Source organism: Dermacentor albipictus, chromosome 2 (assembly GCF_038994185.2).
Source record: "Dermacentor albipictus isolate Rhodes 1998 colony chromosome 2, USDA_Dalb.pri_finalv2, whole genome shotgun sequence".
In the NCBI taxonomy this organism is placed as follows: domain Eukaryota; kingdom Metazoa; phylum Arthropoda; class Arachnida; order Ixodida; family Ixodidae; genus Dermacentor; species Dermacentor albipictus.
This window is the reverse complement of record NC_091822.1, coordinates 167,927,034-167,952,280: the sequence shown is the minus strand read 5'-3', so window position 1 is coordinate 167,952,280 and position 25,247 is coordinate 167,927,034. Positions and strand designations below refer to the sequence as shown.

The 25,247-nt window shown below is 43.7% G+C and overlaps 1 protein-coding gene across 1 annotated transcript in view; it reads left to right on the top strand.

Moving 5' to 3' along the window:
• LOC139056295 (F-box only protein 42-like) overlaps window positions 1-24,562 on the top strand; it is a 36,141-nt gene extending 11,579 nt beyond the window's left edge. Inside the window, exons 9-12 of the mRNA XM_070534400.1 lie at window positions 557-723; window positions 4,103-4,310; window positions 9,065-9,284; window positions 15,162-24,562. Of these exons, the coding sequence (XP_070390501.1) occupies window positions 557-723; window positions 4,103-4,310; window positions 9,065-9,284; window positions 15,162-15,257 (691 nt within the window). The 3' untranslated portion in view covers window positions 15,258-24,562. The remainder of the gene's footprint in view (window positions 1-556; window positions 724-4,102; window positions 4,311-9,064; window positions 9,285-15,161) is intronic.
• The last annotated feature ends 685 nt before the right edge of the window (window positions 24,563-25,247 follow it).

Sequence of the window (25,247 nt, the reverse complement as noted above, 5' to 3'; positions counted from 1 at the left end):
TTCCTAAAGATTTCCAGTCATTTTCCATCACCTTCCTATGAAATTTTGCTATAATGTATAAGTAATTTTACTGGCTGCATAGCTAAGTCAGCTTTCTCATTGTTCATCATGAATGTAATGGCAGAGCAAAAAAGACTGACACTGTCTGCAGTAATAGCCAAACAAGTCGTGCATGACTGTCAAAGTTGTGGCGAGTGATTTCTACTGTCTTCTTGACTAAAGGCATGGGGTGTCAATGCTGCCCTTCTAAGGTGTTGTGCTCTTGCAAATTTAACCGTTTAGGGAGCATTGTGAAAGAGCTACAGCTACAAGGGATTGTCTGGACTCTTGTGCATGTACCTATGTCTAGATATGCTGAAATTTCTGGATAATCATAAACACATATAGTTTATAAAGCTTTACCAATGTTTTTCAGATTTCATTTGATTTTTACAAAGACATAGAGCCCAATACAATACCATCCAAGTTTTATTGCATCTTTATTACTTGTTCTTGCAACGTTTGGGCCTTTTGCTTGAGGAAATTGCCTATCTCATTTGTCTTTCTGTGTTTTCAGGCCTCAGCCGAGTGATAGTCAGCGGGATGCATGCGTCAATGGAACCCGGGGCGTTCTGAAGAGGCCTCTTGAGTCACTGCCTTCATCGTCTTCCTCACCATCTACCTCATCTTCACCTAGCCAGCCCTCCACGTCAAACCAGGGCCCATCAGATTTTGCGCTTCCTGGTCAGTGCCCTTTCGTTGTTTCTCATTAATGCCATTCACCCACTGAAACGTTCACACTGCAGTGGAACTTTGTTAATACGTACCCACTTAATTTGTAATTGTGGTTTAAACGTAGTCGCGGAGATTCCCCTACCCAAACCCCATTGAACACCAAGTATTGGCTGACAGCTTTAAGCTGTAGTCGCTCAGTGCCCACCAAAAAGTTAGTGCATACTATTTTCTTTCTTGTTCTACACGTACAGACACAAAATTGGCAAAATCTCATGTGCACAGACGTTTGATTCTTGAGTTGCAACACCCAGATGGCAGCCGCCAGCAATAGTGACGTTAAAACATGGCCACTATGACTTCTTTCCTGTTCATTTCCGCAGTGCACAAGAGATTGGCTTCCTATAATGCGAAGAAGCTGCCAGTAGGGGCGGAAATTCACTGTTGTCGTCAAACCCAATCCAATCCAATTAAAATAGTAACCGCGCAAAAGCACACTTAAAAAAAAAAAGATGCGTAGGCCAACGAGAAAAATGTGTATCCGTCTGTCCGTCCCGTAAGATGACCGCTTTCAAGATAAAGGCCGCAGCAGCGAGCGACTGTACCTTTAGGCTGCCTGTCACTTCAATGCTAACGAGGCAGTGAGAACAGAGCACTCACGAAGCTCTCGGCACAAGCCGCACCCTGCCCCTTTCGCAGATCACTTTCGAGATGCGGGCCCGCAAACGCAAAGTGGCGAAAACACAGCGTGCAGAGCTATCAGCAATCGGCACTCCGTGTCCACATCGCAAATCGCTTTCAAGATTCAGTCCGCTTGGCCATGCCATATACGCAGGCACCGCCGGTGCGCATTTGATCATGGTTCATAATGGTTTGATGCGGATGGATAAGGCGCTAATGAGCGATAATGGCTTATAATGATCGGAACATCATCAGCGCACCGGGCATTGCCACCTGCAGTACTTTGCCTGTGTTATCAGTGCACCTTGCGCCGCCATCCGCACCAGTTCGGGTTGGCACAGCGCCGTCATTTGTTTGTACTGGCCGGATCAAGTTTCATAACATTGATAATGACGCTGGGTTGCGTGGAGATGAGTAAGTGGCACAATGCTCATGCATACTTAAAAACTCCCTGAGAAGTTCCTGCATGAATTGTTTTTTCTTCATTCCGCCAATCTGTTTGCAGTCGTGGTGTTGTGGGGTTCAAAGGTCTTTACTGTGGCGTGTCGTGTTTACGTTATCGAGACGATGACGTTGTTACATCTGTGGAATTCTCAGATAGCGACAGTGTTGCCGCCGTCGCACCTCGCCCATCTTCAAGCGAAAGTGATGATGACGACGACGATGTGGAAGTGGACGACGGCCCTTCATTATCTGACGTGTCATGCAAGCTTTCTCAGCGAAGCGCGGCGTCGTGGAAAAACACGCTCGCGGCCTTACCGAGTTCGAAGGTTAATTCACACATTGTTTAGTGCATACCTAAATGTTGTTCCCGGCCGACTACGTATTAACAAGGTTTGACTGTACTAAAATTGGAAACTGACGTGCTGAATGTACTGGAGAAGTCATCAGAACAACGGCGAAAGCTGTTTATGGTAGGATGAAAATGAAGCTGCAATTGGAACATGTGTCCACACTAATGGACATGTGACTTTGTGAGTTGGCTTTTCTTGTGGGCAGAAACGTGTGTGCTCTGACCTCTTTCATCCTGAAACATGGTTACAACTATTGATGTCCATTGCTTGTCCTGTGCCATTGCATGTTTGTGTTTCGACTTTTTTAGCATTGTAACAATGTTTCATACTGTCTTGAACCAACTTGCCCAACTTTAAGCAACAGTAACATGTTCATTCTGTTGACAGTGTCTGTCAGATAGTGGACTGAGCTATTGATCTGGGGAAAAAATCTTTGCATGTAACAATGCCAACCCTGTGAATCTGGTGCTTCAAAACTGTCTATGAAGTACCATATTTACTCGCATAATGATTGCATCCCTGAATTTTGTTGTCAAAATTCGATTTTATTTCTTTCCCATCTAATGGTCGCACCCCGAACTTGTCGCAGCGATAGTATGTCGTGTGCCAAGTCTAGCTAACGATGATCACGCTTACCATTTGTCGAATGCTGTCAAATGCTACGTGAATGACTCTTGAAGACATACCAAGCGGTCTGCACGCACCAAACATTCTTAAGCAGATGTCCCATTTCATTCCTTTCATCACTGTCCGCACTTCCATGAAAAAAAAGAAGCTACAACCAAACTTGCCTTGGCTTTATTACTCGTAGGCCTCATAATGGTTTTGGCCAACAACGACACCCTTATCGGAAGCATGCCATATTAGGATAGTAGTGAAGACAAATGCCGCAGTTTCCGCAGCATCTCTGTTTCTGTCCCCTCAAAGTGGACGTAGATGTGTTATTGTCGCACACTTGCCAATATTAATGATATTACTCATTACTGATATGGAAGAAACTGTTTCAATGCGTGTAATGTACTCACGACAAGAAAAAAAAGTCGCATTCGGCGCATTCAGCTTGCTCCGTCAGCAGCCATTTTAGTTTTGGTGTCTACTGTCGCGGTCACCGAACGCCAGCTTCTACAGCCCGTTTCCCTTTTGCGTCGATGGCTTTGGAAAGCACAGCCAGCGAAGCAAGCGGAGCCTGTCGAGCTGGCATCGGCAGGCTTGTGTATGCGTACAGGTCTTGGAGGCCATGCTTTGGTTCGGATAGTTTTGCTCATTCCCGTGAAGTGGCGCTGCAAAAATGATTGTTCGATGTTAAAAAATTTAATTTTGTTGTTATTCCTCCATGTTGTGGTTCACTGTTTCTTGCATTACATAGCAACGGAAGCAAGTATTGAGCAGCAGTAAAAATAATGTAAACATCAATGCGCGAAGTATTAAATAAAAGATAAATGCACTACCCCTTGCTGATATTTGAACCCCGGTCTTTTGCGTGGGAAGCAGACATTCTACCTCTGCACCACACCGCGTGAGTGCTACCGATCGCAGCGCCCCCTATGGCGTTACGGTCGTTTTGGCTTCACTTTTGGAAGCTCGTTCCGGGCACTATCATTATGTGAGTAAATACGATAAGGGCTTTCAAGTGAAACTAATGACCACCATTACAAGACTTTTCAAGTGAATGAAAATTTATTTAGTTGCAAATTCTGAGCTTGTCACATCTATCTAACCTTGGATAACTGATTTTATGCATCATGATGAGGTTTAATTAGTGGAAACATACTATAGTAGGTTGGAGTGACGCTCTTAAAGCAGCCTCTATGTTCAAGTTTTTTCTGCCTCCGTGTCTTTTTCCTAACTGGTTTGCAATGTAACCATATCCTGCATTTGTCAATGTAAAAGCATTTGTAAATGATTCTTGCACACAGGCTCATCTACAGCCAGCAGTTCCAGTTGCGATGAAGAGGATGAAACGAGTGATGATATGGCAAGGAGGTTGTCCTCAAAGAAGACGGCTATATCCACAGTTGGCAGTGCCCGCCCATCGGTACGCCCCAATGCCCGGCACAATCGGCAGAGGCAGCTGGAGTTACTCGACCGTATGGAGCAGAGGCTCAAGGCCCTTAGAGCAGGAGGGTGAGTACATCTAGTTCTCATTGCCTGCTGATTGGCCACTCTATAGAAATTAAGAAATGTTAAACTAATTTAAAATCATAATGCGTGTGCACATTTGAATATTGCTCAGAAAGCTATGCATCATTTGTTGCAGCTTACATAACTTTTATCACTTGTGCACATGCATCACCAAAATACCTTTACTTATATATGTGCTCATTTGTGAAACAATTCAGTCATGTTTGCTGCTACTGCTGGTGCATTCTACAGACTAACTGTGCAATCATAAACCAAAAGGGATGCTTAAATGCCAGTTGTATACCACATTGAACGCTATGGTGTAAATTTTGCCTGCAGCTCATATGGTGTAACTTAGTGTGTAAGCAAAATTTACACCTTAAGGTTAAATTTTGGTACAGGTAAATCTCGATATAATGAAGTTGGTAAAATGAGAAATTTGCTTCTTTATACAGTACCAGTACCAGCTTATTGCGTATGTATCGGTTAGCAGGTAGTGTTTCCACCTTTCGTCACGCAAACACGGCGGTGCGTTGTCTCCATCGGGAGGCCCGGCAGAACAACTAGCCTCAGAGATCGGAACAATGGCTTCCAAGCGCCCTGTGCGCTTGCGCGTGAAGCCACATCAATGTCAACATCATTTCAGTGGCGTGCCAGAGAGCATTGTGGTGTCGCACGAGCGAGGACTCGCGTCATGCCAAAGCTCGGATAAAAAAGACGCCAGATGCTCAGCATAGAAGAAAAATTGGACGTTGTTCGTGCTATCGAACGTGACAGGAAGAAGTTGCGCTGGCACGCAACAGGGATCTGCTGTTGACTACAGTGTGTGGCAATTGGAATGCGAAGAAGTTGCTTGGCAGCACTGCTGCAACAGTGAAGAGATGTCGGCTGCGAGGTTTGACTTTTCGCCATCGTTGCCTCTGTTGTTGCCGAAGTGTCGGCTAGCAACAGTGATGAGGATGACACGGAAAGCGCCAGCACGGGCGATTCAGGCCCGACAGTGGCAGAAGCTGCGCGTTACATCAGCCTCATGAATGCAATCGTCGCGACGAGAACAGCACCCCGCAATGAAAAAGGCGCCCCGCAACTTCTGCAGCGCTACCACACGCGTGCATGGAAAATACGTAACGCCAACGAGGAAACTGCCATGAACAAGATATACCCAGAAAGATACAAGAACACATGTCCTCACTGCAATGCACTAGGCACCCTTCGGCGCGTCATAGGAGAGTGCAATTTTTCCATAGGCCACCCCCCACCTATACCCATAACTAAGCCCCCTGCTATCCCCACCCTCTACGAGCGATGGGAGATCATGCTGTCCAGCCCCGCCCTGCAAGACCAGCTCCCTGCAAGAACAGCAGCTAGGTGGCCCTGGAAGCATATGGAGCCCGTGAAGAGGGAGCCATCCCATCAGACGCTTAACGTGTTCCATTTCATAATGGACCAGTAAAGTTGTTTCTTTCTCTCTCTCTGTCATGCGTGTGTTTGCCGAGAAGAGGGGGCTGGCTGAAAAGCTGCCTCGCAGCGTCACTAAGTTTGAGGCCGCTGTCGCTGCTAGGCCGCCGCGCCATCAAAAAAAAATAACCCTTGTGGCGTGAAGTGGATATATGCTGCCTGTTTTTTTCCCCTTTCATCGCACCCTCTCCGAGTTCCGTTTTTGACAGATAAGTGGTCGATCTAATGCTATTTCGGTTAAACAGTACTACCGTTTCGCACATACTTTTTCCAAGCTTCAGCCAACTACAGTTTAACGAGGTTTCACTGTATTGAAATTATGTTGTATTGAAATTCGACATTTTATGCAAATAAGATTTTTCTTACATGAAAAGGGGCTGCAGAATTTTCCGAATTATTGGGCAATTGAGAAAAGCAAATTTGAATGAGAAAGCAATTCATTTTGATAAATTTGGGAGTTGGTGACGAATGATACAGTTTCACGCTACGTACGTTGACAATATCTTCGCATCGGCGGTATGAGTTAAATGAAGCCAGCCACGCCTTTGTGTGCACTCCGCCCTTATGGCTGATAGTGTCGCCAGCAGTAGGGAGCAAATTCTTTGTCTGCGTCTCGCTCCAACGAGTCACCGTACTTGAGATTACGCAACCTCCAATACTAAATGGCATGCCCACAATACGGCATACCCACTCTTACCTCACGCGGCATATTACCTCTAAAGCAGCATGCGTGGCTGCGTATGTGCTCAGCTGCAATTACAGCCGTGCGCAGCCACGGTCGAGACGCTCGCCAGAAATCATGAGCATGCCAATTTACCCTTTCCCTGCCCCTTGCACGCACTTGGTTGCGTTACCGTGAACTCACTCTCTTCCCCTTCTTTCCCTCTGCTCGCACGAGAAGGCAGCACTCGTGAAGCCACCACCTTTCTTGACTCACCCTCGCACACTTTCACTCATACCTAAAGCACAAAGTGTGTGGGATGCTATAGGATCTTATTGCACTTGGAATTTATATGGAACATGATGCGGCTCCACTTCGCCGGTCACTCTTGTTGAGTTGCGCGCGATTTATAAAGTGTGTTTGCAGGCAGGTGCTAGTAATTCAATCATTTGATCATCTGTGTCCGTGAAGTTTCCATTTATTGTCTTGGGATTCCTTTGTGGCGCAAGCGAAATTTAATTATTCTGAAATCTCATACACACACTCTTTGTTATAGAGTTGAACCTGATTACATCAAACTCGCTAAAAAACGCCTATCAATTTGATATAGGGCATAATTCGATATAAGCATGCTGAAGAATTGGACGTCATAAAAGCACATACTATGTATAAAAGCACTTTGTTGATGAAACTAGCTTAGTTTGGCATTAAATAGTCTTGTATCTTCTTCCGCTTCGGTAACTTCGCTGCCTGTGACAGCACACACTTTGTCTCCACATTGTCTAAGGAGTTGGAGCGGCTGAAGCTGCAACCTTCCACGTTCGCACAGAGCACTGGACTAGTGCGAGTGCACCAATTACCACGGAAGATGTGGGCAAAGGATCGTCGTTACATTCCTCATTGTGCGTGCTTTCACTTGTGTTTGGTACGATGTTGGCAATGTAGTCTTTGTTTTCAAAGCTCTCCCGTGGTCACGACACCACCAACCGCACCCACGAACTCGTCGACTGTTGATCCGTTAATGGCTTCCGGAAATTGTGACAGCTCGCTCCAAACTTCGGTGGCACCGGCAGTGGCTTTGTCACACTCGCAAGCATTTTCAGAGTCATCACCGGGCACGCAGAAACTGGCACGTCTGAAGCAGTTTCAGATGAACTACTTGTACACGGCTGCCTCGACATCATGGCTGTGCGTGTGCGTCGAGCGCCACGGGCACCATGTCGTTTGTCCGCTTTGTCCCTAATCTCCCCCTTATTTTTCAAGATAGTGCTGAGAGTGCACCTCAGAATCTTGTACGCTATGGCAACATCCGATTTCTTACTGCGTTCGACTTGATTTATGATTTCAAACTTCATGGCGAAAGGCAAATTCATTGTGCTTCGCGCTAGCCATCATGGCAACACTGTGGGAGAAGGCCCACAAGGTGCAAAATAACAAATGAGAAAAGCAGCGAGGCAACTCAGACTTGCTTGCACTACCTCGCATGACGAGGGCACAAGAGCCTCTGATTGCTTGTCTGAGCAAGTGCTGTGGGCGGGCCAGGATCATTTTTGCAGGGGGGGTGTCACCGACTTGACCGATGAGATGCGGTCACGGTAGGGAGAGCGGGTGGATGTAGCTGCGCTGGCGGGGCTAAACCATTTTTGCGATGTGCTGGCGGGTTTCCCCACCGCTGCGAGGTAGAGTAAACTTCTGGGGGCACTTTTGCGCCACTTGATGTTCGATATATCGGGCGTCGCTGCTATTTTTGTTCGGTGTAAGCGTAATTTTTGTTATATATACTCATAGTAACTATACCGTGTTCGAAAATCGTTCGATATGCAGGATAATTCGATGTAAATGGGTTTGATATAGCCGGGTTTGACTGTATTGAGGGTTCTAAATGCATGAAATGGGTTCTGTATTGAGGGTTCTAAATGTTCTATGGACAAGAGGTTATGAAAAGGTAATTGCTTTGTTATATCAATAATTTTCTTATATTGAAGTTCGTTATATTGAGATTTAACTGTATACATTTGTCTCAAAGCACCCCTTTGGTTTACAAATGTGTTGCTAGTTTGTAAAGTGCATAACAGTTGCACCTGACGGCTGCATTGTTTGGTACATGGGCACTTTTAGCTACACTGTTTTGAATAACACTGCACATACAGCCTTGCCCAAAGTGGTGTAATTTGTGTAGACAAAAGAAGTGAATTCAGAGCATGATGCTCTGCCTCTTTTTGATATCCATTGGCTAGTTAAGTGCTTAGACCAGTTGTTCTCAAACATCTCGCCGCGTAGATCCTCGCTTTTTTGCTTTTTGATTGTAGTCTTAACACACTGATGTGGACTGATCGTGCACAAGTTTTTATGAACCGTCACCTGTGCATTGAGTGGCATGCTCTTGTGTGTGAGGCAGGCGCATGTCTTCTTCAGTGTGTCCACTTCCATTTTCTTTACTTTATAGCCACCCTTTTTCTTTTATTCTCTCACTTCAATCATTCTCCTCTTCCCCTTTATATATTTTATATATCCTGTTCTTCAGTTATCCTTTTTTCTATGTATTTTTCTTTCTAGAACTGGCAGCTGTGCCTCCCAGCTTGCTCTTCTCTCTGTGATTGTTTTAATGTACACAGACCCAATGATTGCTTTTTTACAGGGCATCGTCTGTCCCAGCACGGAGGCGGCCAACCGTGCCTGTGTGCCCCATGCGGCTGTACGTGCTGGATGTCGGTCAGGTGGCTCAGGAAGGCAAGGCATCGTGGCTGCCACTGCAGCCGCAAGCAGCTGCAACCAGCACTGCTTCCATGGTTGAAGAAGTGATCCTGTACTCGCTGGTGCTTGGGCGTGGGGAGCTGATCCTTTTCGGTGGCATTCAGGTGAGCACGAACCTTCGTAGTAATGAACCGGGCTCTGTTATTGCGGCGGGTAAGGCCTTGGGAAGAGCAGGGAGAAGATTGTCAGCTTATTGCAGGTTTAGCCCTTTCAGCATGCATCACCTACACGCTGCATGATATGCAACACTTCTCTTGACCCCTTGTGATACAGTAGACTTCTGTTAATTTGACGCGGGTTAATTCGATCCCGACCGAAGGTCCCTGTTGGCACCCGTGCATCTCTATGGGCTGAAACTTTAGTTATTTCCATCCAGAAATTGTCCTTCGCTGTATAATTTAACTTGACCACCCAGCATACACTTGCATGACCCCTATAATGCCCCCGATAGTGACCTCTATAGTGCCCCCAATAGTGACCCCTACAGTGCCCCCGGTAGTAACCCCAATAGCGGCCGCTCTTAGTGGCTCCCTTTAGTGGCAGCACGTCTCGTTGAAGTGTAGGTAACAGTGAATTCATTAAACACACACGTGATCTCTCGTCGAAAATGCCTGTGTTTAGCCTTCCCCAGGAAGATTTTGAAGAAATAAGGGAAGCTCACAATGTCTGACTACCTTAACCCTTTCGCTGTCGGACCTTTCTGACCGTGACGCACCCCCAGTGTCGGCTTGGTTTCAGGGAACGAGCATAACAGGGAATGAACATAGCAATTTATTTTTGATTATGATTGGTATACAAATAACATAGTCAATGTAATATACACATTTCAGTGTTCTGCAGCTGTTGTTAGTAAACATCATCATCATCATCAGCCTGACTATAAAATCCCTTCAACATCCGAATCTGACGATGCGGAACCCTCTTCCTCGCATGCGACTCTGTCCGAGTCCGAATCCGAGCTCGGCTCGTATTCTGAATCGGAATTGAGCGACCGCTCCAATGAGCAGACGAAGGTCCCGCGCGCTGAGCCATCCGAAAGTAACCGCGCGCAGGGAGGATGCGCTTTTAGTCGCCCGCACAACGGAGATAAATGGGACGTTGCGTGATCAAGATGACAGAGAGAGATGGAAAAAGGCTAAACAAAGTTCGAAGGGCTTTACGTTTACTGCTGCAAGTCGAAAGCGAGGGTGCGGCGAGAGAGCGAAAGCAGCAACGAGTAACCCTTTTCGGAGAGGCAACGGCACGTGCGCCTGAACTTGACGCGCCGTAGCAGGCACACCAACAGAAGAAAAATAAAAACCTTCAAACCAGCGGAGATGGCAGAGCAACCCTTGAACCCATAACCGCACGCGCGCGACGCATGATACAGCGAACACGGAGCCACCGTGCCACTCAGCAAAGAGAAAGTGGGGAGTGGCCGTCGCGCCGTACTCTTCAATACATGGAGTAACACAGGTCGGGGCGAATATACGAACTTGTAGAAAGAGTCAACAGGTTGCGTGGCCAATCCAGGAGCGCCAGCTTTGCGCTCTGGCGCGAAATTTTGAACGCACGATAGAGAACGTACCGGTACGTCAGTGACACTTTTGGGGGGGAAGCGCGATGACGTACCGGTACGTCCGTGACAGCGAAAGGGTTAATTATCCAATTATAGTGTGCACCTTCTTTGCCAGTTTTTTTTTTGTTTTCAAGAAAATTGGTCTGGAAATTGCCTGCGCAGTGCAGTCGAATTCGAAACCAAAACCTTGTTCGTGGCATTTGTGTGCTTTACCGCATAACACAGCTGTATTGCAGCGAAGCTGACTTAAGAAAACTAGCTGTCGTTGCGCAACATATCTTGTATTTGGACCATTCTACCGTGCCACCAATTGTAACATGCAGTTATTCTACCGCCCAAATATCAAAAAAAGTAACTTGGTGCCAATTCTAATGTGGGCATCAAGTAACGAAACCTGAGTCGACGTGTACCGTGTTGTAACGATTTTGTGGAATACACAAAGGCAACCAGACTTGCGCACAGCTGAACCTTAGCGGCTAGTCGCTATTGGAGTCCGATGACGCCTCCTTTTCACTGTCTACTGACCACAGAAAGTCGTCTTCTGTACCGTTTAATGCATTACAAATGCCACACTTGTTGAAGGCTTGCGAAACCATAGTCTGCGGGACGGCCTTGCACGCACCCTAAGCCCACCTTATGATGTGTCTGAGCGTCGCTTTCTTCAGACGAGCCATTCGATGGCATTGTTGCTCGCCAGCTTGCATTAAGGTTTCTTTTAGTAAGAATTGGTTTCGTTTTTGATTTTGAGTAGAATTGGTTACGATTGTAATGCTTGTGCAAATTTGAACGCACCTTCTATTAAAAAAAGGTGCACGTTATAATCGCACAAATGTAGTATTAGACCCTTGCCTATTTTTTTCCCTAAAAGATCTGGTGCGCATTAGATCTCAACTTTTTTTAGGGGCCTTAATGTCATTTATATGTTAGTTTTATACTTCGAACAGATAGAAAGTAGGCCCGCATTTGATTTGGGGGTGTGTTAGAACTGAACAAATGCTGCCAAATGAATCAATGGTGCGTTTCGGTGTTTCATCTGGATGTTGTTTAATTTGACCCACTGCATAACTTGATCAATTTTGTTGGTCCCTGTCGGGGTTGAAATAACGCAAGATGACTGTGCCACTTCCAGGGCTAGATATAGAACACATACACAAATAGATGGTGCCCATACTGCACCTAAAGTCTGGAAGGCCATGCTCTTCTGTGCTAGCAACACCAAAGGTATTGCATGCGTAATGACGAACGTGTGAATTCGACTGCAGCAAGTTGTCTTTTACTTTTTTTTTATTTCTACATTTCAGTTAAAAATAACACCTAATTTCCCCTATCCTTTCCCTGGCTTAATTGCCTCTTGGCTTCGTGGGGTTGTAACAAACAAAAAAATCGAACCCTCTTGGTTCCCATTATTCTTCTTCCTCTTGATGTCATTGTCATCTTTGAGGTTTGTTTTCAACACTGGTTTAACAAGGTGTGTCTCAGGTCAGTGCTTCGATAAGGAGGCTCATTTTCATCATCAGAAAAACAAGGTATCTGTGGCTGGAGCCATTGCTTTGACAAGCGGACTCCTCATCATCAAGGCAACAGTGTTCTTGTCCTGACATGGACAAGTCCCATTGTTGAAATATTGGATACATTGGACATTCTTTGCTAGACCACTGTTCGTCGCATCAAGTGATTTTCACCCGCCAGCCACATGTTCTGTATTAAACTACTCGCTTAATAACTCTTGCATATCCTGTGAAACATGCTACAAATACTGTACATCAGTGTATATCTTCAACGCCAACTCTGTCCTGAAAGCTTCATATAGACAAAATTGGTCCACAGGTATCCTGCATACTTGGATACTTAAACTGTACTTAAAGGATACTTAAAGGATACTTAACCTTTTCAGGGTCAATTTTTTTTATTGCAGATTTAAATTCTTCAGAGGGACTTATTTCAAAAAAATTTACTGTAATTTTTCTGGGGTGACTGTAAAGTGAGGAAAAAATATTTCGCGTTGGTGTATATGTACTGTTTATTCATGAATAATAACAATGAAAAAAAAGGAAACAAACCTATAAGAATGAGAAATTTGATGCATTGTTATTACATGGTAGTTCAAGGCTTAGAAAATCCACACACGAAAATATTTCGCAAGTCTCAAATGTTTCTGCTCTTTCACTGATATTTGTGTCCATAGCGTAATTCAACTGCGTAGGTGAACGCACTCAAGAAAACTGTGTGGTTGCGTGCCCGTGAAAAAAGCAAAACGTACGACAAACTTAGACAAATCTTCATCTTATTGCCAACCAGAGGCGATTAGTTTTCGCGAGTCTCATAAAAAAAGAAAGGAAACGCATGCCCGGCAGCATCCTTCGTATGTGCACCCCTGTCAGCAAAAAACGAGCGGGTAACAGGCGATCATTCTTTGAGTGATTAGTAACGAGGAAGCCATCAGTTTTACCAGCGCAAGAAGCTGAAACCACCCGCGGAGCAAAACCCAAACTTGCCGCTGCCTGCCTGCCCACTCGCGTGCCAATGTGCCGGTGGTAGTATAGACACGCCAGAGCAAACAAAACCATGCAACGAAAACCGAGAGAGGTAGGCGAGAGAGAAAAATTCCTTGTATATTCTTGCATAGTGGCAGCACATGCCAGGAAAGAAAAAGTTAGGAAATTAGCGCGCTTTTTTAATGTTCAGAAATGTTCAGATATACGGCATCGACCATTTTGGACTCATTTGCGGCGCCAGATATTTACTTCATTGACCCTGAAAGGGTTAAAGGATACTTCACGGAGTCCCATCTTCTACCTGTAAACTCGCCTATCAAACATTTATTTGTTCTCGCTTGGAACATGCTTTGCCAATCTGGATGGTCACTCCACCAACACTATCTAATCCACTCACTTGAATCGTTCAAAACCATGCTGTGTATTCCAATGCCAAAAACTACAGTATTTAGTATTTTCTTTCATTTCCTTCTTTGGATTCGCACAGAAATATTACCTTTCTTTGCTACTTCGTAAGATAACCTTACTCTTTCCCAGCCACTTCATACTTCGTGTTGTTTGCATAATTGCCAATCGCCAACGTTTCAGATGCACTTTTAGACGCACAAAAGTGTTTAATTCATCAGCACTCCCGCATGTCATACAACTGTGTAGTGGTCTTCCTGCTGACAGTGTCAACATCTGCGAACCGGTAAAATTTCGATCAGAGGTGACTGCTATATTTCCATGATTTTTTTCTCAACTTGTTTACTTTATGCTAGTCCTTGTTAACTATTCTATAACTGTTGTTTCCTGCATTTTCTCAATGATACAATGTTAGCCCTGTCTAGTTCGTTTTGTATAATGGCTATTGCTTCTCCTTTGATCATACCTTGTTTTCCCCCGCATCTAATGCTCCAATTAAAGCCGGTGAGGCCCATGAATAAATAAATAAGTCTTTACCTCCCTGTCGTTCCCTTTCTTGTATGAGAAATATGTGTGGCACACAACGCTTAAAGGAGTACTGACATGAAAATTTGGTGTCCCGCTTTTTTTGCTTCCTTAGGTAGCTATTGTCGACTCCAAAGTTACAGTAGAAAGCGTCTATTTTCTCAAGCGTTCCAAATATGAATCATTGCAACACCTTTTGTACGACCCGTACAAAACTTGTGTCAAGCCCAGCGTGGCTTCGAATGGGAAAAAGACTTCTTATGTCAGCAAAATCAGAGATGGCAGTGTGCGGTAGTTGAAGGGTACACAATGACTGTGTCGGCGAAAGCTGCCAAACAGCCCTTCCAATTGCTCACTTCTCTTGGAAACAGAGGACGACTCTCTGTCCCTTCTTGTCCAGCTGAATGCTGAATGGACTCGCCTTTAGGCAACACGACCACAGTTTATATGTACGCATCAGTGATATCTGTTACCACGAGACCACCACAACAGCTTTCGGTGATGTTTTAAGTAATTTTTTTCACATCTGAAGCTGCGTTGCTTCTTGAAGAAGTGAGCCTCCATAATGTAATTACTGTGTCGAGGACTATCCAATAAAGTAATAAAGACAACACAAAAAGGTTCTGTCAGTACTCCTTTGAGCATTTCACTGTTTGTTCCCATTCATTGTTCAGCTGGGCTGGCAAAGCTGGGTACTGTAGCAAAAGCTAAAGAATTGCCTAAAGTTCAAAAGTACTTCTCAAAATGGTGTGCTGTACAGAAAGGTTATTGACGAGAGTAGCTGTTACTGCATAACTAAATTATGAAAGCAAATCGCAGAGTTTTTGATATTGATATGTGTAAGTTGTGTGCATCATTGAATGTCTTGCCAGATTCGCTTAAATGTTCGATTCTACGGAATGGTCTCATTCATACTGCGTTGAAAAAAATAATAATGCAGTGAACATAGTTAAATTGAATATACATTACACATACTTTGCTTGCTTGAACATCCACAGAAGGACCTCGTCAACAGGCAGGAGGACACCGATGGCACTTCTGAGATCGTCTCAAGCTCTCTGCACTTCATCACATCCAAGAGGGATGTCATATGAGCACTTCACGTGCGCCGCCTGCCGAAGTGGCTCAAATGTTGCTGGTTTCTCGGATGGCTTGCACGTGCACTTTTGTTGTTGGAGTTGCTGGAATGTTCCTCTTGTCCTGGTCATCATCCCACCATGCACCATGCTGTGCAAGTTCACAGTTTTCTGTTTCCAGTGAACGCCCGCAGCGCTCTGCGTTTCAGAGAGCGAGCCGAAAAGCAGATGTGATGTTTTTGTTGTTCCACATGCACTGTCGATATGTATTGCAGTTTCTAGCCTTTATTTGGCTGGTTGCAGAACTCTGCTTGTTGTGTCAAGCAAAAACGAGAGCAACTATCTGAGTTGCGAAGACACTGCCGCATGTGTGCTAAGGAAGCTCTTGTGCAGACATGTCAGGCTTGGAAATATTTTTAAGGAAGTGTTCATAGCAGGAAGAAATTTTTCCAGATAGCGTGAGAGCGAGGTGCATGAAAGAAAGACAGAAGTTGATTTGTAATCTTGCTTGAAATTTCATTTTTTAAAATTTTTTCTTCAGCTTTTCAATGCAGATTTAAAAAAAAATACTAGCTAACCAATGCAGCTAACAGAAAGTAGAATGTTTCTGTACATGTGATTGTGTGTAAAATTTGGAGAGGAGTCAAAATAACCAATGCCATAATTTGGGCTATTTAGTTGGCCTTAATATGTAACTGAGCAGCTCGAAGAAAACACCAGAGATATGTAGGACAGCACAAAGCGCACATAACGTTGTGTGCTGTTGTGCAATGTAAATGTATCTTTTTCATGCGCCTATGGTTCGCATTGTGCATAATGTTGATGACTCTTACATGTTCGACGTTCAACCACAGTTGAGTAATGCGATACGCACAATGTTGTAATGTATGTTGCCCTAAATAGCTTGTGCAGGCGGAAGCCTGCAATCAAGGCAGCTGCAGATGAGTGAAATGCCATTGTAAAGCTTTTGAGTGGATTTCTAGCTTGAACGCTAAAGCCTTCAGTTGAGTTCTTTGCTCATTGAACACACATTTCAGGGTGTCTATAACATGGGCTACTGTGTGTTGCCACATTATTCTTCCACGTAAACACACTTACTAGGTGTTCTAATTGCAGTTTTTTTACGCACCCTTCACATTATGATGGTTGTACAGTGCGTGCTTGAGCATCTGATTTCTATTTATGTGAAATTACCTACTGCACTGCATCTTTGTTCTCATTCTTGTTCAAAACTGGCTAATATCATTCGTTAGCCTGTTATTCAGAATTCTGGTTAACTCTCTGTCACTTGCCGTTTTGGGTGATGAAAAAAAGAAATGCTGCGTTTAATGCTACAGTTATACAGATACAGTCAAACCTTGATGTAACAAAGTTCAGTGTAACGAAATTGTTGACGTAACAAATAAGCTTGATTTTCTTAATTTGATGTCCATAGAACACCATGTATATTTAGCTTCAGTGTAACAAAGTAAGTTTATCCACAATTTCACTGTAACAAAGATTTCCTGTCGTTGTGAAGGGATACTGAGACGCTAAATGGAGACTGCCGCAGAAATGATTGGAGTTGGGTTTACCGAAAGTCTGCTGTTACAAAATGAAGTCCTCAGACATCGTACACACTTTAAGCTGTGTAGTGAGAAAAAAAAAAGCCCTACTGGGGTTCTTGCATGAAAAATGGATGGAGTGTTTCAGTCTGTAGACCCTGGTTATAGTTTAGGTGGCATGGGAGCAATAAAAGCTCGCTACACAAATGTGTACAATATACAGATGAAGTGCCGAATCCATTTGTGATGCATGCACATTCAGGGTGGCGTGCACAGGTAGGCGTTGCCTACAGAAAGCAATGTACTTACATTGTACATATATTCGCTTTCAATGTGTGTACACAGAGGAAATGCTACAGGGCAAGCTGTGGGGCATCTGAACAAGAACTTTGTATTGATGCTGAGCTTCCCTCAAACATTCAGCTGCAGAAACAGCAGAGACTGATATGCCTCTGTGCACTGCAACATGAAGCAATTCTTGTACGTAGGCTTGGCACAAAAACTACCAAGGTTTTCACGAAACATAAACAGAATTTTGCAGCCAGATACACCCACATACATTTCAGGTGGCATGGGATTCATAAAAGCTTTCAGCACAATGAAGCACAGAAGGCGTTAGTGTGTGGCGTGTAGCAGCAACTACCGTCTACAAAAAGCGATGCAGTTGGAAAATGCAACTGGACAAGGCGCAAGGTGTTAGGAAATGAATTTCACTATGGTGCCAAAGCTTAAGTCAAGGAGCTTCTTCTCAACAGAATGTCAAGTGCAAAAACGATTGTAGAAGGCACCGTGTTGATACTTTGCGGAGGTAACCCAGTGTGTGCCGCATGGCATTGGCTGACAATGTGCGCGTCTTGCAAAGGGGTGTGCAGCCCATTCACGAATAATTTACGGAATTTTTTTTTCTCGAATACTATCAATGCGAAACATGTGCCCCATTATGTGAAAATCCGTCGTAGTCAGTGGCATGACCGAATAATCGAACTAAAAATGTCCGACAGCACAGAGCAAGAGCACGTCAAAAAATGCTTGAATTGATGTCACATTTCTCAGGGAGGTTCCTGTCAACAAAGTAAATTAATGGCCCTGAAAAAAAAATTTGGCGCATTTCGGTCTCGGTGGGGATCAAACACGGGCCTGCGGGGTGCGAGGTGAGCACGCTTCCCTGACGCCATGGCGGCTCCACGGTTCTGCTCATCTAAAGGTGTGCCTAGTGCATGCGTCTTTGCACATGCCATGTCGCAGCCACGAGTGTATAGATTGAAAAGCATTAATCTCCATTTGAAAGCTGCTGAACAGTCCTTCGAGTTATAAAGTCCTTGTGGGCAAGCAAGCATGTTGAGACGCACTTTGATTTGGCCTTACCGAGGTGAAGTTACAATACAGACGAGAGCTTGCATGGACAAGGAGTGCTCAGGGAAAAGCATTTCACCAAAGCGACAATCACCCCTTCAGTCATGAATTGTGATATTCTATAGCGAAACTTTTAAAACTTGCAGGCGTGTATTGACGTTTTAAGTGTCCAGAGTGTGAAGAAAAAAAATTCACCTCTCTAGGACAGTTATGCAAATTCTTTTCACGTCCTCATATGGAGACATCGTGACACAATACTAGCTCTTTTTTTTTGCAAGTACGCTTTGACAGTTTACAGGAAGAAGGGAAATTATTTATTTAAAGTTGTGCAAGTGTTGCAGTAACGAGTTCACAGGTTGTGATATTGGAGGAAGCAGTCCTAATAAGCTGCACTGCGCAAGAAAACATTGTATTTTCAGCAGCAGACCACGGTTTTTGCCGCACACTTTTTGTACTTGCCCCACTGCTGAAATGGCGACTGGACTTGCTGAAGCCAGTGGTCCTTTGCAACGTACCTTACGCTTAGAGCAAGAACGGTGACTTGAAATGAGTTTTTGAGGAATTATACAAAAAAAAGAATGTTAAATTGTAGCACAGACAAAATTCTCAAATACAAAAACGAACAGCCCGGGCTGGTTCTGCAGGTTTGCTTTGCCCAAATAAAATCCTATTGGTCTGGCATCAAACTAGGAGTCACTGATGTCCAGACAACCACTCGAGGTGCGCGAAATAATTGCCAGACCAACGTAATTTGCTCGATAGTCCAAAAACTAGAGTGTCTAGCACCTTCACAATTAAACTGTGTTTATGCCAATCTTCATTCTACATTTAAATATTTCTGCCACTCGAAAATGAAAAGAATGCTCAAAAGACAATTTAATTCTTTGGCAGTGAACTAGATAGCTAGATAGAAAACTAAAACTAAAGTAATGTTTAACAGTCTCGGAAGAGAACAGCAGTTTACAATAGGCAGCGAGGCACTGGAAGTCGTAAGGGAATACATCTACTTAGGGCAGGTAGTGACTGCGGATCCGGATCATGAGACAGAAATAATCAGAAGAATAAGAATGGGCTGGGGTGCGTTTGGCAGGCATTCTCAGATCATGAACAGCAGGTTGCCATTATCCCTCAAGAGAAAAGTGTATAATAGCTGTGTCTTACCAGTACTCACCTACGGGGCAGAAACCTGGAGGCTTACGAGAAGGGTTCTACTCAAATTGAGGACGACGCAACGAGCTATGGAAAGAAGAATGATGGGTGTAACGTTAAGGGATAAGAAAAGAGCAGATTGGGTGAGGGAACAAACGCGAGTTAATGACATCTTAGTTGAAATCAAGAAAAAGAAATGGGCATGGGCAGGACATGTAATGAGGAGGGAAGATAACCGATGGTCATTAAGGGTTACGGACTGGATTCCAAGGGAAGGGAAGCGTAGCAGGGGACGGCAGAAAGTTAGGTGGGCGGATGAGATTAAGAAATTTGCAGGGACGGCATGGCCACAATTAGTACATGACCGGGGTTGTTAAAGAAATATGGGAGAGGCCTTTGCCCTGCGGTGGGCGTAACCAGGCTGATGATGATGATGATGAGATAGCGCAACAAGTTCATGAAAGCATCGGTAGTTCATATTTTTCGTGATGTGTATGGGTCGCCAGCATGGTAAAGAAAGAATGAGTAAGTCATGGTGTCTCCATATGGAAACACAGATCAAAACGGGGTCAAACCTATTCAGTAACAAAACCCTAAGTATTGAGCAACTGTTATTCATAAATTGCAGCTTTCTTTACATAAAACGGGTCTTTAACAGTTCTGAATGAATGGGGCTGCAGTAAAAGAGAAATCCTTTAGAGGAGCTCCCGTAAAACTAGGGGAGCTCCCGTAAAACGTGGAGGCATCCACTTTGACACATTTTTATCTTCAGTAGGGTTTCACTGCTTCATATCAGATGGTGCTCAATAGATTTATTTGTGAGCAGTAAAACAGTGCTAAACAACAGGACGAGGACAGGGACACAGGCACTAGCGCTGACTAACAACCAAGTGTCTGTTTACTGTTTTTACTGTTTTGACCTAGTGTCTGTTAACTGTTTCACTGCTTGTAAACATGAACCAACCAGCCCAAATGCATACTCTTCTACATTTACTTGTGTCTTGAATATTAGTCGCACCAGTGTGCAGCGTGACTTCCTCGCATTTTGATGAAAGAGGCAATGAAGAAAGTTGCGTCTCCATGTGGAGACATCGTGACTGAAAGGGACAATGCTTTTGCACTTGCACACATATTTGCCAAATATTTACGTTCGAATTTAGGGGTGAAACCCTTACACGAAAATATACTCTATTTTCGTGTAAATAAATTTCAATGTTACAAAATACTGTGCCATTTTTAAAGAGAAGCTTTCTTTGCCTCTTCTCCATGCTTTGTGACTACTGGCTGCTAAGCTCATTGCCAACTGCCACACTACCCACTAGGTCACTACCCACTAGGCTTGCCTCTATGTGATGCTAATACCCCATAGATGGCACTACTGTGTTGCCGTGGCTTCCCACTTTCCTCCTTTTGCCTCCCCTCCCGCTATGCTTTGCTGTCTTGCCAAGTATACTCAGGTCTACCACCCACTCTGTGTGATGTTATGGTCCCATAGATGGCACCAGAATGCTTTCAAGACTTCCCTCTCTTCTTTCTTTCCTTTACCCCCAACTTTGCAGGGGATGGCTGTCTTGTTAAGCAGGTGCAAGCACACTACCGTACTACCCATTAGTCTTGCCTCTTTAATGCACTAGGACTTCACAGACGGTGCTACAATGCTGTCGTGGCTAGAGTCCCTGTATAGGCTCCCTTTAGTGAGCCAGAGTTATGGCGCTGTTATTAGCGTGCCGCTATTGGCCGAGCGCCATTGCATGGTTAAAATGGGCTCCACTGCATTGCGGAGAAGCCAACACTTTGCAGGTCACACCAACACTCCACAGGAACCGGTCAAATCGGAATAATCACAGCAGCACTTCTATTATTCTTGTTGCATGTTCCTCGATGGTGTGGCTGAAAGACGTGTTTGCAGGTGTTTTCTTGGCTAAATTGAGGAATCAATCAATGTCACATTACACACAGACAGCTCTTGCAGTAGCAAACGGTTATAAAAAAAATCCTTTCCTTTTTTTCTGTCTAAGCATGGCGCCGCAGAAGTTGCACAATTCAACACACACACGAAAACTTTATTTGTACAATAAGCTTAACACATGCAGCGTTAGTCAGTGCATGTGTCTGCTACATATGAGACCCTAAGGTTCAATATGAGGGTCAATGCAAACAATGTACGAGTGCATGCAATTTCTTGCATCATTCACCTGGGTCATATTTAGCATCCTTACCTTGCATGTAAGGAATGTTGGACGCAACAGCGCTGTTGCTTAAGTATGCGCATTTGCGTCTTTGTACTGTTGTGAGCCGTGATCACATGCATGCCTAATAAAAATTGCAGCTAATCTATGAAAGCTTACCATTATATTTGACGCTTTGCACAGGAATGGGTAAGGCTCATGACGTTGCCACCAGCATTGGTGTATGTGTTCGTCACACGCTACATTTTCAGTAATTATTAGATGAAAAGGTACGCCAGCGTAAAATCTAGGCTCATAATGATGAAGTAAGCGATGAACTTGTACTTACAAAAAATAGAAATAAACAAACAAAGCATTGCTGGCATGTATGTGCGCATGCGGCTCGTACACGTATGGGGAGTTGCTTTTCCACATAACTTTGGAGCCCAAGTTGGCGCACCATGGTGCAACTCTGGCTCCATAAAGGGAGCCTATGCAGTAACTCTAGTTAAACGGCTGGGGTGCTTCAATAGTCATGGCTTTCAATTTCATACGGCATGGTGCATCGCGCTCTGCCTTCACGTCAAGGGTGATAAACACCGAGGAATGCAGTGAACATTTAATCCAAAAATGCGAAATGGAGCAGAGTTGTTATGCAGGAAAATATGGCTTTGAACATGAGCGTTCGTTTTTGCATAAATGAGAAGCGGTTCAGCATCGATACACAGTGTTGAGACGGCAGTATAAGTGGACTGTGTTGTTTACATATGCAAGCGAGTACTTTGAGAAACACTTCGCACAGGATATGTTAATTTTAGTGCGAATTGGACGCGGTACATTCTAATTTCAAGCAGCCATATCTGCAGTGTTGGAGTACCTTTCATTCATGCTGAGTGAGATGTTTTCCAATGAAAACATATCCAACTTTGCTGCGTGCTCTGTACTTGCAAATTGTCCCTAAACAAGAACAGTGTTCCTTGTAAACGACAATGAAAGCTTTGATCAATTGAATTCCCACGTGTGGGATCCACATCACTATCATCATGACTTATTACTTTGTTATATTGAGGTTTAACTGTATAACAAGCGACAGTAAAGGCATACCTAAGTAGGTAACAAAAGAATGTGTAACAGTGTATTGACAACAATTATGTCTGACATTCAGCCACATGTCACATTAAAGGAGCCCTGAAACACTTTTCGAACATAGTAAGAAAGCATTGCCAATGTGTTAATGAGGCTCCTGTGAACATGCGAGTCAAATATTATTACACTGCATGCAGCAGGGAATTTACAATCTCGTCAGAAGCAGTGAAAAATCACTTGCTCTTCCTTCCACAATGTCGTCGTGCAGAGTCATTGCAAGCAGCTGGGCCCACAACAGCTAGACTGGTTTTGTGACCGCGAGAACATTCTCTGTAATACACCTATTGCTCAGTTGAGTTAAATGAAAAATATATGTGTGATTTCAAAAAGAAAGAAAAACCATTTCATATTTGCACTGTTGGTCTAAACACGACACTTGCGTGTTGCTGCATCTGCTGCGAGTGTAGCGTAGATGCAGCGGCCACCACAGGGTGCCACCGCAAGCTGTCTCGCGTTCAACCTTTGGGAGGGGCTAGTGGGGCATTACTCCTGCTTCCAGCGTGCCAGTGCAAATGAAATGAGACAGTAAGCCGCTGATCAGTCAGAAAGCTATGTCTAACTTCATTTGTGCTTCAAGGATTCGCAAAATTTTTGCAGCAGGAGATTTGTGGGCCAACCTAATTTAATAGTGATGTCATTCTATGATTAGAAAAGTGTTTCAGGGCCCCTTCATATGTGCGTACATGTATATGTTGAGAGTGAACATGAAAATTTGCATTATCATTGGGTTTTGAAATAGCAGCTAGCAGCTTATTTTACACCTTTGTTGTTTTGATCCGATGTTCCCTTGATTTAATGGAAAGATTAACGGAAGGAGTCTGTTTGGGGCATAGCTATGCTGGATTACTGTGTTGTACTAATTTGTTTGCGTGTTATGCTTTCCTAGAACTTATTGTGTTGGTGTTGAATATTTATGTTTTGTTGCAGTCATTGAAGAATAGTAGGTTTTAGTGATTTTGATTATGTTTTTGAATATAATTTCGGGCTTATTTTAAGTGAAATCCAGCTATTTGCATTCTTGTACAAATTAGTGTGATAGTGAAATGGCTGCAGCTCTAAGCTTGGCCTCATCATAAACAAAAGTGACAGGCTTGTGAAAGGAATGTCGTCCACGTTTATTACCAGGCCATGGTTTAAAATATTGCCAAGAACAGCATTGGTCACTTGGGTGCTGTTAGTTACTTGCTTATGTTCTAAGGCTATCTTAAACATTGCTGGAGTTCTTTCTCTGAATATGTTTCATTTCAGCTGGCCATGGGCTATGCTCTCTTAATGTATTAGCATTTGTGACGGCTAGGTCTCTTGATGAGTGGTTCCTGTCAGACATCTGTAACTGAACTGAGGTCACCACCGTTACACAACTGAATCATTGTGCGAAAATAGTTGGCACAGGCTCTAATTACCTCCAGGCATACTGATAACGCTCGTTAGGTGCAGCTGCTGTGTTCACCCATTTATTTTGATTCTTTAAGCAAATGTGGTTTTTTTTTTGTTACATTCCACGTGTGCTGTCTTCGGTATTGCATGCCGGGTTTGCATTTAAGTAATAAATTTAAAAAAATTTTTGAATATCGTTAAATTAAATTAAAAAAAAACAATATTGCAAATCTGTAGACTGCACACTGCACCTGTGGAGACATCTAATGCAAAAAAAGATTGATGTATTATACAATGCGCTGAAATATACCATTCTTTCTGTAGAACTTTTGTAAAACACTCATAAACATTGTAACAATTTCATATGATCTGTTAATTCGTACATCAAATTTGTCCACTTCAGGTGCTCTTCTAAGTTCAGGTTACGGAACTGCGATATCTGTTTTTAGTGTACAGTTAACAATTTGTAAACTCGGTGGTTCAGCTTTTTTTAACTCACCGAGTTTTGGCGATTCTTGTATGAACTAAGATGTACTAAATTAAAATTCTGCTTCATGCAGTCAATAAAATGTAGCTTTTTCTCTTATTTGCAGCAAATTTAATTCAGATGGGTGCAGTGTCTAATAAGAGCATTTTGGGGATTCACATGTACCTGAATAGGGTAATCAGAGTTGGCCCCGAGCTAAAGCCTCCTTGTAACAGCCCATGATGCTAGCACCTCGAGTTCAGTTACAGTTTTTCACAGAACTTTATAAATAGTGGTGCTTGTTGTTGGTTTTTGCTACAACATGAGTTGGTGGCTGCAAGCCAGGATGTCTTTCCTTCATTGCTTTCACTGAGATTCACTACCACTGATGCGAGGTTGAGTTGATTGAAGTGATGAAATAATAGTGCTTGTCAGTATTTTACTTGAGAGGTGATGTTGCAAGCCTGTGGAAGTTTAGCAACATAGAATGAGCAAATAAGTGCTGTGGAAATGTGCGAAACGAAGTAAGTTTTGTGAAAGTGAATAATTGTCATTCACTCAAAAGTACTAGCTTGATGCTACAAAGCAAACCCAAATGGGCTCCTCTCAGAAGGCCTCCCAGTTCAAGAAAAATTCATGCTGGTGTGGAGATTGAATGGAGTGCTGCTGTTTTAACTTTAGCAGTCATGCTAAAATGCTAGTAATGCTAACCAAAAAGCTTCAGCCAATAGAGCGAGAGCTAATTAATTGACAACTCGGAAGTGCAAGAACATTCAATAAGCAAATGAGCAGTGTGGGAACGTTC